The sequence below is a fragment of the Hyperolius riggenbachi genome, chromosome 9, assembly GCF_040937935.1.
Source record: "Hyperolius riggenbachi isolate aHypRig1 chromosome 9, aHypRig1.pri, whole genome shotgun sequence".
In the NCBI taxonomy this organism is placed as follows: Eukaryota; Metazoa; Chordata; class Amphibia; order Anura; family Hyperoliidae; genus Hyperolius; species Hyperolius riggenbachi.
The window spans coordinates 239,673,368-239,689,463 of NC_090654.1; the positions used below are offsets into that span (position 1 = coordinate 239,673,368).

General features: G+C 44.5%; 2 protein-coding genes across 2 annotated transcripts in view; one reads left to right on the forward strand and one right to left on the reverse strand.

Annotated features, from left to right (window-relative positions):
* KLHDC1 (kelch domain containing 1) overlaps positions 1 to 4,847 on the reverse strand; it is a 42,242-nt gene extending 37,395 nt beyond the window's left edge. Inside the window, exons 1-2 of the mRNA XM_068254200.1 lie at positions 4,651 to 4,847; positions 95 to 165 (exon numbers count right to left, since the gene is read on the reverse strand). Of these exons, the coding sequence (XP_068110301.1) occupies positions 95 to 165; positions 4,651 to 4,761 (182 nt within the window). The 5' untranslated portion in view covers positions 4,762 to 4,847. The remainder of the gene's footprint in view (positions 1 to 94; positions 166 to 4,650) is intronic.
* Positions 4,848 to 4,855: 8 nt separating this feature from the next.
* The window catches only part of POLE2 (DNA polymerase epsilon 2, accessory subunit), a 57,273-nt gene continuing 46,032 nt past the window's right edge, over positions 4,856 to 16,096 (forward strand). The window contains exons 1-3 of the mRNA XM_068254199.1: positions 4,856 to 5,060; positions 7,634 to 7,734; positions 8,531 to 8,606. Coding sequence (XP_068110300.1) covers positions 4,993 to 5,060; positions 7,634 to 7,734; positions 8,531 to 8,606 — 245 coding nt within the window. The 5' untranslated portion in view covers positions 4,856 to 4,992. The remainder of the gene's footprint in view (positions 5,061 to 7,633; positions 7,735 to 8,530; positions 8,607 to 16,096) is intronic.

Consider the following 16,096-nt stretch of genomic DNA (forward strand, 5'->3'; position numbering starts at 1 on the left):
GGGCTGTGATATTTCCTCTTCATACTATAAAAGAACTATGCCATGTTTCCATCCTGCACTACACTAGCATTCATTTGGATAAATGAGAACTTACCACAATCCACATTCAGTGTCATAGACCCACACTTCATCATTTGGCAAATAAACCTCATTATCTTCAATTGTCTGTAAAGGATTTTAAACACAACTTTAAAATATGAACATTTAAAAAGGAAAGTTCAAGACAAAAATGTGTGTCTCAGATCTGCTTTGACCAAGTATTGTGAGATCCCTTGGGGGACAGTTAATAGCCGACATGACTATAGGCTCTTTAAAGCCCAGCGTAAGAGGTCAGACTCAGCACTATATAAGTAAATAAATAAAAATAATATATGATCAAAATCACAGCCATCTTACAATCTACATCATCAATCATCTTACGATCTAAAAACTAGGATTGTCCTCCTAAATATGGGGCTTAGTGTACTTTAGGGGACCCAGCAGGAAACCTCACAAGGAACAGTTCTCCAATCACAGCATTGTAATTGGCCAATTAGCAGGGCTGTGGAGTCGGTCCAAAAATCCACCGACTCCGACTCCTCAGTTTAGGATTCCACCGACTCCGACTCCTCTAATTTGCATATTACAATTTTGTTGATTAAAAGTAAGTAACATGAAATTCGTCTCTTAACTGCCAACACTTAGGAATTTTACAAGACAACTGAAGTGAGAAGGATATGTAGACTACTATATTTATTCTCTTTAGACTAAAGGGGCCCATACACTCAGCCGATTTTCTGGCCGACCAATCAATCCCGATCGATCGATCGTTTGCAAATCGGTTAGCCAATCGACCGATCGATGGCCGATTTCGATCGATTTCCATCGAACTGGCAGGGTGGAAAATTTAGGTCGATCTGATGAGATTGCTTATCAGTTTGCATTGGCCTTAATAGAAATCTGATGGCAAAAAAAAATCCATCAGATCGAATTTCAATAGATTTCAAACTGAAATCTGTTGGAATTCTATCCTGGTAAAAAATGTTCTAAAAACGCATCAGATAGATCATCAGATGCATTTCTTATCTATCTGCAGCCAATCTGACGAGTGTATGGGCACCTTAAAACTAGTCCTTGGTAAGAGTACTTGTAAAAGGTACAAACCGGAACAAAGAACATCTATCAGGCCCTAGGCAATGTAAGTGTGGGTACATGTAAGAATGATGTGCAGGTACTCTGCAGCGGAGCAGTGCTTTTCAGCGCTGCTAGCTTTGGGCGCAGCCAGCGCCGCCATAGACTGTAATGGGAATCAGTCTATAGCGGCGCTCAGTGAGGAAGGTCGGCTCCGTCAGAAGACGGAGCCGAAGTTGTTTAAAAAACACAATAATTCGGCCTCCAGCAATCGCTGGAAGCCGAATTATTTCATTCCCCCACTATCCATGTCGGCCTGGAGGGGGAATAGTAATTAAAACGCCCCGGACTTGTGCAGAAGCAGGACCAGCCATTTAACACCTGGATCCTGCGCCCAAGTCTACCAGCGCCGTATTCAAATATACGCCTCTGCAGGGGAATGAGGAGATTCTTCCTCTATTACACATTCTTCATGCACAATCTGAACAAGGTTTATGGGTGACAGACAACACCTCTGTGTTCAATGTGCACAGCGTTCTCAGTGGATTCCCTGCAGCTCTGTGGGGAGTGCATATGTAGAGTATAGTACTACTGTGTAAGGGCTGGTGCACACCGAGCAGCTTTTTCCGCGTTTTCAGATCCGCTTGCGGCTGCGGATCTGCTTGGTCAATGTATCTCAATGGGGTGGTGCACACCAGAGCGGCAGGCGTTTTGCAGAAACGAAAAATGCCTGGGTGAGGCATTTTTTGGATTTCGGATGCGTTTCTGCCCCAATGTTAAGTATAGGAAAAACGCAAACCGCTCTGAAAAACGCCTGTTCAGAGCGGTTTTGCAGGCGTTTTTGTTACAGAAGCTGTTCAGTAACAGCTTTACTGTAACAATATATGAAATCTACTATACTGAAAACCGCAGCAGCAATCCGCAAAACGCTAGCAAAACGCCTCATAAAAATAAAAAAAAGCGTTTAAAAATCTGCTAGCGTTTTGCGGATCTGCTAGCAGGTTTTGGTGTGCACCAGCCCTTACAAAGTAAACCTGAGACAGATGAAATTAAAGTTTTATACATACCTGGGGCTTCCTCCAGCCGCCTTCAGGATAATCAGTCCCTCGTTGTCCTCCTCCACCACCTGGATCTTCTGCTATGAGTCCAGGTACTTGAGCCAGTCGAGCGTAGTGCGCATGCACACACTCCGCCGCCAGGAGCATACTACACCTGTGCAGCACTATTGCGCAGGTGCAGAATGTTCCTGGCTGTGGGAGCGGCATGCGGCCGGACAGCGCTGACTGGCTGAATTACCAGGACTTATAGCAGAAGATCTGGGTGGTGGAGGACAGCGAGGGACTAATTAGCCTGAAGGGGGCTGGAGGAAGCCCCAGGTATGTATAAAACTTTACTTTTCATCCGTCTCAGGTACCCTTTAATTTGTAGTCACCAAACCAAATTTTAACAACATATCAAATTATTTGATTTCATCAGCAAAGGGAGTGCATACATTTGCATAAATCAGCATCAGTGCAGAATTATTTCCATCTCATTGACCATCTCTATTAGTGACACAGCTACACATTAGGCTATATTCTTACAGCATAGATGTTATTTAGTATATATAAGAGATTCCTGTTTACACATCATATATACAGTCACAATCAGATATGTATATCTGACCTTAAAAATACGGGGACTGCTTTATTGAAGCAGCACAAATAACTAATTTTGATTGGTTTATTTCATTTTTGTGGACTAAGCACAGCTATTACTGTATATATATACTGTATATATACATTATTTTTAATGACTATTATCTGAGAAATAGAACATTTTATCATATTTTCTATTTTAATTACAGTTACAAATTCATTAGGAGTCGGAGCATTTTTTCCCGACTCCGACTCCAGGCACCCAAAATTGCCCGACTCCACGACTCCGACTCCACGGCCCTGCCAATTAGTGCGGGCAACTACAACCTATAGAAAACCTAGCAGTTCAGGAAGGTGCTGTCCACCCAATTGCGTTAGCTTTATTTCCCTATGAACGGTGCCAATATGGACAGAAGCCAGTGACAATAAAAATAAGCTCTCTAGAATGAATCCAAGACTTTCATTATTTCCAGAGCATTGCAGAAGGTCAGTTAGCATTTTCCAGGGGATGTTTTAAATGGCATAATCACATTTAGAAAATGTGATTTTGAATCCCCAGAGTGCTGCCAAAATACATGTGTCCCATGTAACCTAGGTGACACTAGTGGCTCGTTTCCACTGTTGCAGTGCGGAATCGCCTGCATTCCACCGCGGACGAAATCGCATGCGGGTGCAATTCCGCATGCGGTTTTGCCGCGATTTTGCATGCGATTCCGCATAGGTAAGGGTATGTGCGAATTTAACCATGTCACTGCCTGTGTAAATTAACATTACACCTATGCGAAATCGCATGCGACTTCGCGGCTCAATCCACATGCGGTTTCCTATTAAAAGCATTAGCGGCGATTTGCGTGCATTCCTCTCGCACGCAAAATCTGACGGCTCTGCAGATTTCTGTCGCACAAAAAAATGATCCCGCAGCCGCACAAGTGGAAACAGCCCCATCCACTTGCATTGCCTATGCGAATCCGCATGCGGCTAGCCCTTAGAGCTGATGCGGCCTAGCCCCTCTTGGTGCAACTGTCAATTGTAAATGAAAAGTTGAACAGAGAAATACTTCATGCAGCACTTTTGCAAATGCAATGCGAATGCTCCCATAGGGAAACACTGCATTAGCGATTTGCTGATCGCCTGCGGTCTGCAGTTGCAGCGCTATCGCTCCCTGTGAAAGAGCTCTAATGGGTGCATTACTTTGAACTGCAGTAAATAGCTAGTGGCGGTATAAAAAAATTGACTCGCTGTGTGAGGTGGGAATCAATCTCTGATTCAGATCAGAAAGGGATCTATCGTTTGCCATATTGGATTGGCAATCCATGTGTGTATGTATCGCCATGATCAACATTCAATCAAATGTTTGCTAAAAACGGCAACGCATTAATAGACGGTTGCCCAACATGCACAAGAGAAAGATCACTTTCGGATTATGACCTGATCAGAGAGGGATCTATTCTCTCCACACTGCCCATAGATATTCAATAGATTTCAGCTAAAATCTATTGAATATCTATTTAACTGCAGTGTTGCAATGCTTGATATGTTTTGACGCTACAGGCCATTGATTTTTCTCCATTCAATTACATTTTCCCATTTGGTATGATCGATAATTTAAATTTATTTCGACCAAATACTGATTTACAGTATGATCATGTGGGCATGTTGGGGGCTGGGCATCAATTACCAGCAGATTCGATCATAGTGATCAACAAACATTCAGTACTGTATGGCCACCTTATGATCTGATGGACTATATAGTGTAGTGCAGTGCAGGCTGTTAATAACAATCAATATAAGGGAGAGATAGGTAAGTTACTGGATCGTGCACACATCTATCAGTATATGCCTTCTGACATGAAGCGTTCCACTACATGCACCAGGGCTGACACTCCTCCAGCCACCCTCTTACCACATATCCCCCCCATATATAGAGATAGTGGTGGTCCATGGCGGCGCAGTGACCGCTCCTCTCCTCGGCCACACAGTAGCGCTGTCCAGCAACAGCAGCAGCAGCAGCCATGAGTTATCAGTGTGACTCCTCAGCTATCACCAAAACCCTCCTCCACACTCAACTACAATGGCTGCAACAGGGTATGGGCAGCGGGAGGGGACATTTCTCGCAACGCGTTTTCTATGGGAGGTCTCCAGTAAGATGGCGGCGCTGGGGACACAGAAGCAGAGAGTTCTGAGGGAAGTTTACGTGTGACGCCACGGCCAGCTGTTCTCCGGGATTTGGCGCGAAGGCTTGGAGATGGCAGCTGACAGGCTGAAGAGTAAAGTGAGCTCTGCATTTAAGATGCACGGGCTGCTGCTGCGGGCGTGAGTATCCTGCTGCCAGGGGGCATTACTGAGGGGCTCCTACTTTACAGCGGTTTCCAGGATGTTATATTCTTGCTCTGAGTTCTACCTGCATACCCTCTATCTGAGGTCACGCACAGTGCCTGCATAGCTCACAACTGTCCCTTTTTCAGAGGGCCAGTCCCTCTTTGGGAGCCCTGTCCCTCTGTCCTCCTCATTTGTCCCTTTTTCAGGACTTTGTCCCTCTTTCCATGTAAATTTTATATATATATATATATATATATATATATATATATATATCTCCTAAAAATGTGTTTGATAGACTCTAAACTTTATTTCCATCCTTTAAATTGATATATTACTAAATTTAAAATGATAATATGAAGGAAAATGAACCAGGATAGAAAGAAGCAGTGTGGTTTGAATTATAAAACATATTTTTCTTATGAAATCTTTATAGTATGCGTGACTAGGGGTGTGATGGGGGCGTGATCATCGGTGTGGCTTAAGTGCCTATACATTACTTCCATACTTCCACCATCCGATTTGATAATTTAATCAAATTGGATGAAAATCGGTGGTGCCAAGAGCATGCCGATCGACGATGCGACTAGTTTTGGGCCAAAATTGGTTGCATGTATCAATCGGACATGCTGCAAAATATCAAACCAACGCGCTCGAACATGTGTGCATTGGTAAGGGCGTGCGATATTGCGATGAGTGACGAAAGTGACAGAACCCTGGCGCTGTCCCCCCTAGTGTAATATGTGCCCCCCACCGGTGTCAGTGTCTGCTGCTAGCTCTGTCTCTGCACTCTTCCTCACACATGTGCCCCACGTGGTTGCTGGCGTATTGCACATGGTGCATGTGTGATGTCGCATACACCACATTTGTGTGAGGAAGAGTTACGGCAACAGATGCAGACAAGTAAATTATTCATGCACAGGCACTATGGGGGGTACATCTTCATTTGGGGTAACGAAGCAGTGTCATGAAGCTGATTCCCAAAAGATTTCATGCAGAAATCGATTGGGAATTGGCCTGCGGTTTATGGCGGCCACAGATCTTTCTCCAATCAGATCAGAGAGAGATCTGTCTCTTGGTTGATCAGCTGCCAAATTCGCTAGATCTATTGCCACCTTAAAGAGAACCTGAGGTGGGTTCTAAGAATCCAATTAGCACACAGAGGCTGGGTCTGCATATAATACCCAGCCTCTGTTGCTATACTGTTTCTCCCAATCTCCCCCCCCACGCTCTGCTGTACTCCCATAAATCAAACGCTGTGCTGGCGACACGCAGCGTGTCACCAGCCGGCTGTTTACCTCTGAAGTGTCACTCTCGCCGCTCCCCTGCCTCCTCCATAGCTCTGGTTCCCGCTTGTGGCCCTTCCCTCCCCGCTGATTGGAGGGAAGGGGCGCAGGTGGGGAGCTGCACTATGGAGGAGGCGGGGGAGCTGCGAGAGTGACACTTCAGAGGTAAACAGCTGGCCAGCATGGCGTTTGATTTATGGGGGCACAGCAGAGCGCAGGGGGGGGGGGAGACTGGGGGAAACAGTATAGCAACAGAGGCTGGGTATTATATGCCGACCCAGACTCTGTGCGCTAATTGGATTCTTAGAACCCACCTCGGGTTCACTTTAAATGGCTCAATACCTACATTTAAAATTTCAAAATGGAAACTATGGCATAAACAACTCACTAACACAAAGCATATGCTCTTTAAAGGACACTGGCCCATATGTAATTCATGTTTTCACCTGAGTTATCTCCTAGGAGATCATTTTCATCTTCTCTGTAAACTAAATGTTCAGCATTTTACAATTGAAAAAGTACCCAAAAGTTGATGAAAAGGTGCTATCAAATTTATTTTGAGTATTTTCTTTCTTGCTTGCTGGTGACTTATAAGACATTTTATGACAAGTTGTAAAAATATCACTTAGAAGAAAACTCGGGAGAAAAAGTGAATTGCATATGGCCCACAGAATGGTATATTCCTGAAATGTCCAATCCGAGATCACGTGGCAGCTGAAGTTTTTTTTAGGTGGCACTGTGAACACATATAGTGGACTTTGTGAATCTCCTCTGTGCTGCTACAGATAAAAATTGTATGTATGTATGTATGTGTGTGTGTACTCCTTACACTACTGGGTCATAAGTAGGGATGGTTAAGGAGATGCAGGATTATGCAGCTTGAAAATGGATCAAATCCTTCTAAGGTGAAATGGTTATAAATTTGCATAATCCTGCATCAACTCTGAAATATATGCATCTTATTGACCATCCCTTATTCATACCGTAGGGAGCCTTCACGCAGCATAGCTCCCACTGAACCCTTTGGAGTGCTAAGGTGGCAGTACGCCAGGATCAATCCATTGATGACAGCTTATTGTTGCATTCATGCTGAATAGAGCCTAATGTTTAAATGTATTTTATAACTTTGATGTAAAAATGACTTGTTTGGAGAAATTATAAAACCTTTTCTGCTACATTATCAGCAACAAGCACTGTAGATATCTCACGCAGGGGAATCCTGTAAAAAGTGCTTGTTTGATTGGCAATGAAACACTGTTAATGTTTATGCATCTTCACTTTTAGAGAGGCCAGTAAGTATCTCACTGAAGTGCTGAAGTCTGTGAATGAAGTAGAACTTGAGGATGTCATCGACAATATCATTGATGCAGTTGAGAAGCAGCCATGTGAGTGTTAATTATTCTGTATTGTAATGTAATTGGCATGTCATTTTCAAAAAATTTTGTCCAGGTAAGCTGAACATTCTCTGGCAGGTTCTGAAGCTGTAGGAACTAGTGATTTTAGCTACAAATACCTGGCTACTCGTAATTGAAATTCCAATTAGATAGCGCTTCCTGCGGCAGAGAGGGTGTTAACTTACCTATGCCACCGCCTATAGCCAATATATGTTACTCGCAATCCACGTAATGCCACTACTTCCTCCTGGGTTTTCAGGAGGAGGTAGTGGAGTTGCGTGGACCGCAAGTGTAACACATCAGCTATAGGCGGCTGCATAGCTAAGTTAACCACCCCCCGCCGTGGGCAGCGCTATCTAATTTAAATTTTGATAACAAGTAGCTACATACTACTTTTTATTTTCAGTTTTATTTTTATAACATTGCACCATTATCTAATATTTGCAGTTTACACATTACGCTCTGCACTTGCACGATGAAACAGTGCAGGGCTAATTAGCCTTTGAACTTCCTGGCAGTAAAACCTTAAACAAATAAGAAACAGTGAGATACAGGTTGAGATAAGTGCTTCAGAAAATAGCCCTGTAGCAACCCAAGTTGGGTCAGAGAGCTCAGAGAAGCTCTTTTGCATAGATAGTTTCTTAACTCTTAATGCACTGTAAACAATATAAGACTAATATCTGAGCTAATAATGTTCTATTTCTCAGCAGTACTACACATATAAATCATTATCTCATAAGTTTTTCATTTCAGATTACCTTTAACTGAATCTGTTAAAATGTTTTAGTGTCTTCCAACATGATCGAGAAATCAACAGTGGAGGCTGCAGTGCAAGAGTGTAGCCGGACTTGTGATGAAGCAATGTAAGTTACCCTTTTTAGTTTAATTTTCTTTCAGCATTTGTTTCTTGTATTTGTATGGAGTAGACATTAGGCAGCCGTTTACATAGTGCAGTGAACTGGTCACATTACTCGTTACACCTTAGTTGGGCCTCGCAGTCCTACCACGTCCCCGAGTGAATAATTGGGGAGGGGGGGGGGGGGGGGGGGGCGAGGAGTGATTAACTAACATGCTTTTATGTTTTGAGAACTTCAGAAGGAAATCCACATATACAAACTCCATGCAGGTAATATCCTTAGTAAAAATCATTACATTGTTATTTAACCCTCTGCACACTTCTGCACAATGGCTTTCACAGACTAATAAAAGCCAGGCAACTTCTTAGGCCTCTTTCACACCAAGACGTTGCGTTTTAGGGGACGTTAAGGTCGCATAACGTGCCCCTAACGCAATGCGTGGTGGTGTTGAAGTTGGATGTCAGATTGAGCCACGTTATGCAGCTTTCACAGCGGGATAGTGATGGGAAGTCCAGATCTTTTTAAGGATTCGGATCATTCGAATCGGATCATTGAAAAGATCCGGATCTTTGAACTGAATCATTTGAATAATTTTACTAGGGAAGCAGACTGGGGGTGAAATGACTAGCAGGTCGGGACTTTCCCTGCACTGTACATTCTGTATGTTTCGGTTTCTTCCAGACATCCACTGTGAACTGAATCTTTCATTGTGATGATCCGGATGATTTGACTCACAAAGATCCGGATCAAGTGAACGATTCGTTCATGATCCGGACAACACTACGAGTCCCACCACCAGTCACCACAGTGCAGTGAATATTAATTAGCCATGTGGCTAGTCACTGAGCATGTGCAAACGCAGCTCTATAGGGGTATAACCTACAGCATGCTGCACTTTCATTTAATGTGCAGTGTTATGGGGGGCGTGGCCTGCATGGCGCAGTGAGAAGACGCACTTTCCCTAGCTCCGCTGCCCGGCCGCCAAAAAAACCCTGACAAGCCACTCTCCTGGTCCCGAAACCCAGCAAAAACACCGCTGCTAGGTGGGGGAATACTCGGAGCACATCCTGGACGAGAGATACTATCCGCCACCGGGAGAATCCGACGGCGCAGGCTGCTCGGGATACGACTCATCGCAGGCCCAGCGAGGCAGCAGAGATACAACGAGCGCTTCGCTCCATACGCTACCACCGAGATGGGAGGGAGAAATAAAGATAAGGACAAGAAAGAAGGATCCTCATCTCCAGTCCAGCTGCCTGTAACTCCGGCACCCCAAAAAGCTGCTACCAAAGGTAAGGGGGACAGGCAAAAAGATCCTGAGGTCCTTCAGCAAGAAGACGACCTTCCTCCACCCAGTGACCCTCCTCCACCCAGTGTCACTGACCTGATAGAAGCCATTAAGGGCTGCCAGACATCACTAACCTTAAAAATTGACTCTATAGATGCCCGTTTCAGTATAATCACTGACGAGCTCACTAAAACAAAAGGGCGAGTCAAGGATATAGAAAGTAGAGTCTCTACTATGGAGGACACTGTACACCAGCACAGCGCGCAAATCCCAGCCATGCAAAAGCAACTGCGGGCGCTAACCTCCAGAGCTGTGGATGCTGAAGACCGTAACCGGCGATCGAACATACGCATCCTAGGTTTACCTGAGGGCACTGAAGGGCCTGACGTCCCAGCCTATGTCGAAACGCTTCTAAAGCGACTCCTGCCTCTGGAGACGTTCTCCAAGTTCTTCCTAATAGAAAGAGCCCACAGGATGCCCGCAAAACAAGGCCCCCCGGGCTCCCTTCCTAGGCCTCTGATTTTCAAGGTCCTGAATTTCAGAGACCGTGACGCCATTTTGGGCGCGGCACGCACGGCGGGAGAACTCCGTATTGACAACGCCAAGTTAATGTTGTTCCCAGACTTCACAGCAGAAACACAGAAGGCTAGGAAATCCTTTGATCACGTTAAGATGCAGCTAAGAAAAAGAAATATCCAATATTCCATGATGTTCCCAGCTCGTCTGCGCATACAAGACGGCGAAAAGGTTAATATCTTCACATCTCCGGAAACAGCCATGGAGTGGATCGAGGCCCTCCCTGCAAATCAGGAATAATATGGCAGTACTGGTAATGATTCTTTTCACTACTACCCTTCACAGGCGGAATAACTCTCTAACTATACACATAATGCCTGGAAGTGGGGCATATAAATAATATCATAGCTATATGCTTACTCCTAACTGATTGGGGGTCCTTCCCGGCCCCCCCCTCCCCCCCGCTGCAGGCTCACCTGCTACGATCTGGTTACGGAGACATGTCATGTTTCTTAATGCACGGCGCAGGAAGACAGGAACGTAGTATTACTATACTGGCCCCTTAATCTACCTTGATTGCTCCATCCTCTTAACTTTGGGGAAATCATATATACTCGCTATGTGCCTGAATGTTAATGCACCGTGCTGATATGTGGAGCTGGATATCATAGACTACACTCCGATTCTAACAAAACTAGAAACACTTGCATGTCTGCCGGCTTGCTCGGATGGGGGGGGGGGGGGGGGGAAACATTGACTCTGAGGCACTGTATATGGCACATACATTCCTTACTCCAGGCGTCGGAGATATGCCATTCTTTACTGTTGAAATTACATAAAACATGCTATCCTGGTTCAATGGAATCATTAACTTTTACAACTTTACAGGTGTTCAATTGGGTTATACGCTGTATACTATTGCTGCCACTAGAGGGCAGGGTCACCTTTACCAATGTTCTTTACCTCCAATGGATGATAATATAACTTACACGCTATGCAGATATGTATATATATATATGTGTTATTATGCTCAAAGATTCTGAACCTGCAGCTCTTAGGAGGTGACCTCACTATATATTCTATAGCGCCTTCTCTCTCTTAAGGCCTACCTAACATGCTTATCTAGTCCACACTTTCTTCATCCTCCTGTTCTACTTCCATCAGCTAACTCTTACCCTGAATCTTCTTCAGTAGGCCCTCTGCTGGCAAGTTTCTTATTTCCCACCTCTATCTGCCCTTCCTACTTATACTATATCTTCTTTATATATACCCGTATTGAATGGTAATATAATGTCGCATCTAAGGAGACCTTACTATGATGACTCTCACCGTAATCTAAAACTTACCTAATTGTGTTTTACCCACTGCAATAATACGGCACACTAACACCTGCGATGGGGTATGTGTGGGACAAACAACTCCGCTACTCACAAGACATATTACCCTCAGTTACTGAGAGCGGCCGGGCGGCCGGCCACACACGCAGGCACATCTTTCCTCGCCCCCTGCCGGTGGTCTGTTTAGTTAGCGCAGCCACCACACTGTAAATAGACCTGTATAGCTACCTTTACTACCCTGTAGCTGGTCTAAGTTTAGTTATTAGGGAATTGTAATAGGTATTTAGATAGGGTGGGGATTTAGGCTTCCCCTCGTTAGGTTGAAACAGGGTGGGATACAGGGAATGGGGTTGTTAAATAAGAGGGGGGAGGAGGGGGGGTTAATAGATACAGAGGGTCTCCACGTTTCCACCTGCGCTGGTCCTGCCTGTCTCCTATAAACAGACATATGTCAAATTTAGAATCCTTGTCTTCAAATAAAAGATTAAAAAATGTCATCCCAACGTGAAATGGTCCAGTGCATACTATGGAATGTGTGTGGGCTCGGCTCCTCCCTTAAAAGATCGCTTGTCTTTAATTTTCTCCGAAAATACAACCCTCACATAGTAGTATTGGCTGAAACGCACCTCCAAGGAAGTCGAGTATTAGCACTGAAGAAACCCTGGGTGGGAGCATACTACAATTCCACATTCTCTACTTACTCTAGAGGGGTGAGCATCCTCATAAGAAAAAATCTTCCATTCCAACTGCTGGATTTGGTGATAGACCAATTGGGTCGGTACGTTATTCTTTATGCAAAAATACATGATATTACGCTAGTCCTCATAGGACTATACAATCCTCCTCCGGATCTCCTGCACCAAATTGCACAGCTCACACTTAAATATCCCACTACATATAAGATATTCTTAGAGGATTTCAATATGGTGCCCTCGACAATATGGTGCCCTCGACTTCTGCAGACAGACTGAAGCCAAGAGTCTCTGAGACTCAATCACTTCTAGATTGGGCGCAAGTCCACTCCCTGGCAGACGTGTGGAGGTGGAAACATCAATTTACACCGGGCTTTACATGCCATTCAGCCTCCTTCCGCACTCTGTCACGGATCGACCTAATCTATGCGTCCAACGCCATGCAGTCCCTCATACAAGATATCTCCCTGCTACCGAGAGGAGTCTCGGACCATTGCCCTCTAAATTTGATCTTAGACTTCGGTATCTCACATACTGAACGTGTATGGAAACTAGCTCCACACTGGCTAGAAGAGCCACGAGTAAAATATATGGTAATGGATAGAATAAAAGAGTACTGGAGTATACCCCATGACCCGGTATCACCTCTTATTGTATGGGATGCTTATAAAGCGGTCATTAGAGGTGCCTATATCTCTAGCATTGCTGCAGAGAAGAAACAAAATAGAGTAATTATGGAAAGATTAGAGGAGAAAGCGGCGCAAACGGAGCGGCTGTACATTGAGACTGGGTCCGGGGAATCCTACCAGGAGTGGCAAAATGCACTTCTGGCTCTTACTAGCAAACAAATAGATCATACGAAACAAGGACTTTTTGCCAAGCAAATAAGGGTGTTCGAGCAGGGGGATAAAACGGGGAAATTACTGGCGTATTTAGTGGGCCAAGAGAAACTCTCTGTACAAATAGCTATGATCAATACCTCCTCTGGGGATTGCCTGACTCATCCCGGTGATATAAATGACGCATTTAAGAATTATTACTCATCACTTTACAGCTCTAAAATAACTAAAAGCACTGAGGAAATATCATCATATTTGAGGACTATTTCACTTCCGTGCCTTACGGATGATGACAGGCAGTACTTAGACTCGGAGATAACCGAACCTGAGATAATAGCTGCTATAGGCGCACTTAAAAAAAGGAAGTCCCCTGGATTAGACGGACTCTCCTTAGAACTATATGCTACTTATAATAAAACATATACCTCTAAACTACACTCCCTGTTTAAACATATTCTGGAATTAGGTCAGGTTCCCCCTTCCATGGCGGAAGCTCTTATCACGGTAATTCACAAAAAGGGCCGTGACCCAGCCTTATGCTCCTCGTACAGGCCGATCTCACTACTAAATGTAGATGGGAAGATATTAGCCAAAATACTTGCCGCTCGCCTCAACGCCGTCATCACTAACTTAATACATAGTGATCAGTCGGGATTCATCCCGGAAAAAGGCTGTGACATAAATCTAAGGAGACTTATGACCAACCTCTCTATTACCCATACTAATGCTGGAACCAGGGTCATTGCGTCATTAGACGCTGAAAAAGCATTTGACACTGTGGAATGGGCATATCTCTGGGAGGTACTCAGCAAATTTAAATTCGGAGACAACTTTATCAGGTATATCCAGGCGCTATACTTTAATCCCAGGGCAAGGGTACGTACTGGTGGAAGAATATCTTCCTTTTTTAGTCTGGGCAGGGGCACCCGTCAGGGATGCCCGCTGTCACCTGCTCTTTTCGCACTTGCAGTGGAACCTCTGGCGGCATCACTAAGATCAAATAAAACCATAGTAGGCCTTTTTGTCTCAGACCTAGAGGAAAAAGTGTCACTTTACGCTGACGACCTTCTGCTGTACCTAGCTGATCCCTACTCCTCTTTGTCCTCAGCACTAGCCCTCATATCTGAATTTGGGGAGTATTCAGGGTTACAATAGGGAGAGTAAATTTAGTAAAAATGTGCATTCTTCCTCGCCTCCTATATGTCTTTCGGAACACACCTGTTCCGATACCTAACTGCTTTTTCTCTACCATAAATAAACTAATCACTTCCTTCTTATGGGGCTCATCAACTCCTCGCATAGCTTTATCCAGTCTACAGCTGCCTGTGGACAGGGGGGGGCTGGCACTACCAAACCTCAAATTTTACTACTGGGCGGCTGTGCTTCACACAGTATATTGGTGGTTCGCACAGTCTACATACAACCCAGCAACGGTACTGGAAGCCACCATTATCGGTTCTTATATGGCTCTATCTGCCCTTCCGTACCGAGGATCTAGGGCCATCCCCTCCCTAACAACCCCGATGAAAACTACGGCACATGTATGGGAAATGGTACAACGATATCTATTAGAGGAGAATCAATGGTCCCCCCCATGTCCCCCTGTGGAACAATATCAGCCTAAAAGAATTCACCACGATCCCTGATCCTTCCATATGGGCTAACAAAGGTATCCTCAAACTAAAAGACATTGTAGGAGAACAGGGACTGATGTCATTTAACTCACTTAAAGCACAATACCTACTCCCTAACTCTGTTCTTTAGGTTCCTGCAGCTCCGACATGCGTATGAGGCCCAGTTCTGCTCTAAGCCAGTAATCTTGCACACCAGCAAGATGGAACAAATGATGATGCACTCAGGCCTTAAAGGTATTACATCACAAGTATATAACATCCTTATTACCCAACCCACTAAAACGCCCAACAAATTGTTTACGGCTTGGAGTACTGACCTCCCGGATCTTTCTCTTAAAGACTGGGAAGGAACGATAACAGACTTTGTCAAAATCCCAATTGCGGCTAGGCACAGGCTAAATGCGATAAAATACCTATACAGGGTATACTATACCCCCCGCAGATTATTCAAGATGGGACTGGTTGCGGAGGACGCATGTTGGAGATGTGGATTGGAGGGTGCAGGATTCTTTCACATTTTCTGGGAATGTGGACAAATTAGGCAGTTCTGGGCCTTGGTGCACGATTTGGTCGCAGAGGTAGTGGATCCACAAATTCCATTCACAGCCTCAGCAATGCTAATTAATCACTTCGGGGAAACCACTCTCAGCGAAAAAAACCTATACTTTACAAAACTATTATTATTCTACGCGAGGAGAGCGATAGCCCTAGCCTGGAAAAAACCAGAACCGCCATCTATTTTTGAATTTAAGTCCTCCATAAATCTAGACATACCAATATATAAGAACGTGTACGAGAACCGAGGGTCCACTAAGAATTTCTACAAGGTGTGGAAGGGGTGGCTAAAAAAATTTGAAATTGACATATAATCCTAACATGCAGACCATTATGCTGGGAGATGGTACTATACATATCAATGTGTTTATGGGTAGGGGAGGGAGGTGGGGTGGGCGCGGGGGGAGGGGATGGGGAGATACTCTGTACGGGGTCATTGAAGTTTATCTGTTGTATGTGTTATGCTTTATTGAAAATCAATAAAATGTTTTTTCAAAAAAAAAAAAAATGTGCAGTGTTATACCCTAACGCAACGTGTGCACTGTGAACAGCACATTGATTTTACAGTGCTGTGAGTTAGGCTGCGTTACTGGCTGCTGTAACGTGGGACTTTAACGTCCCACTGTAAAACCAGC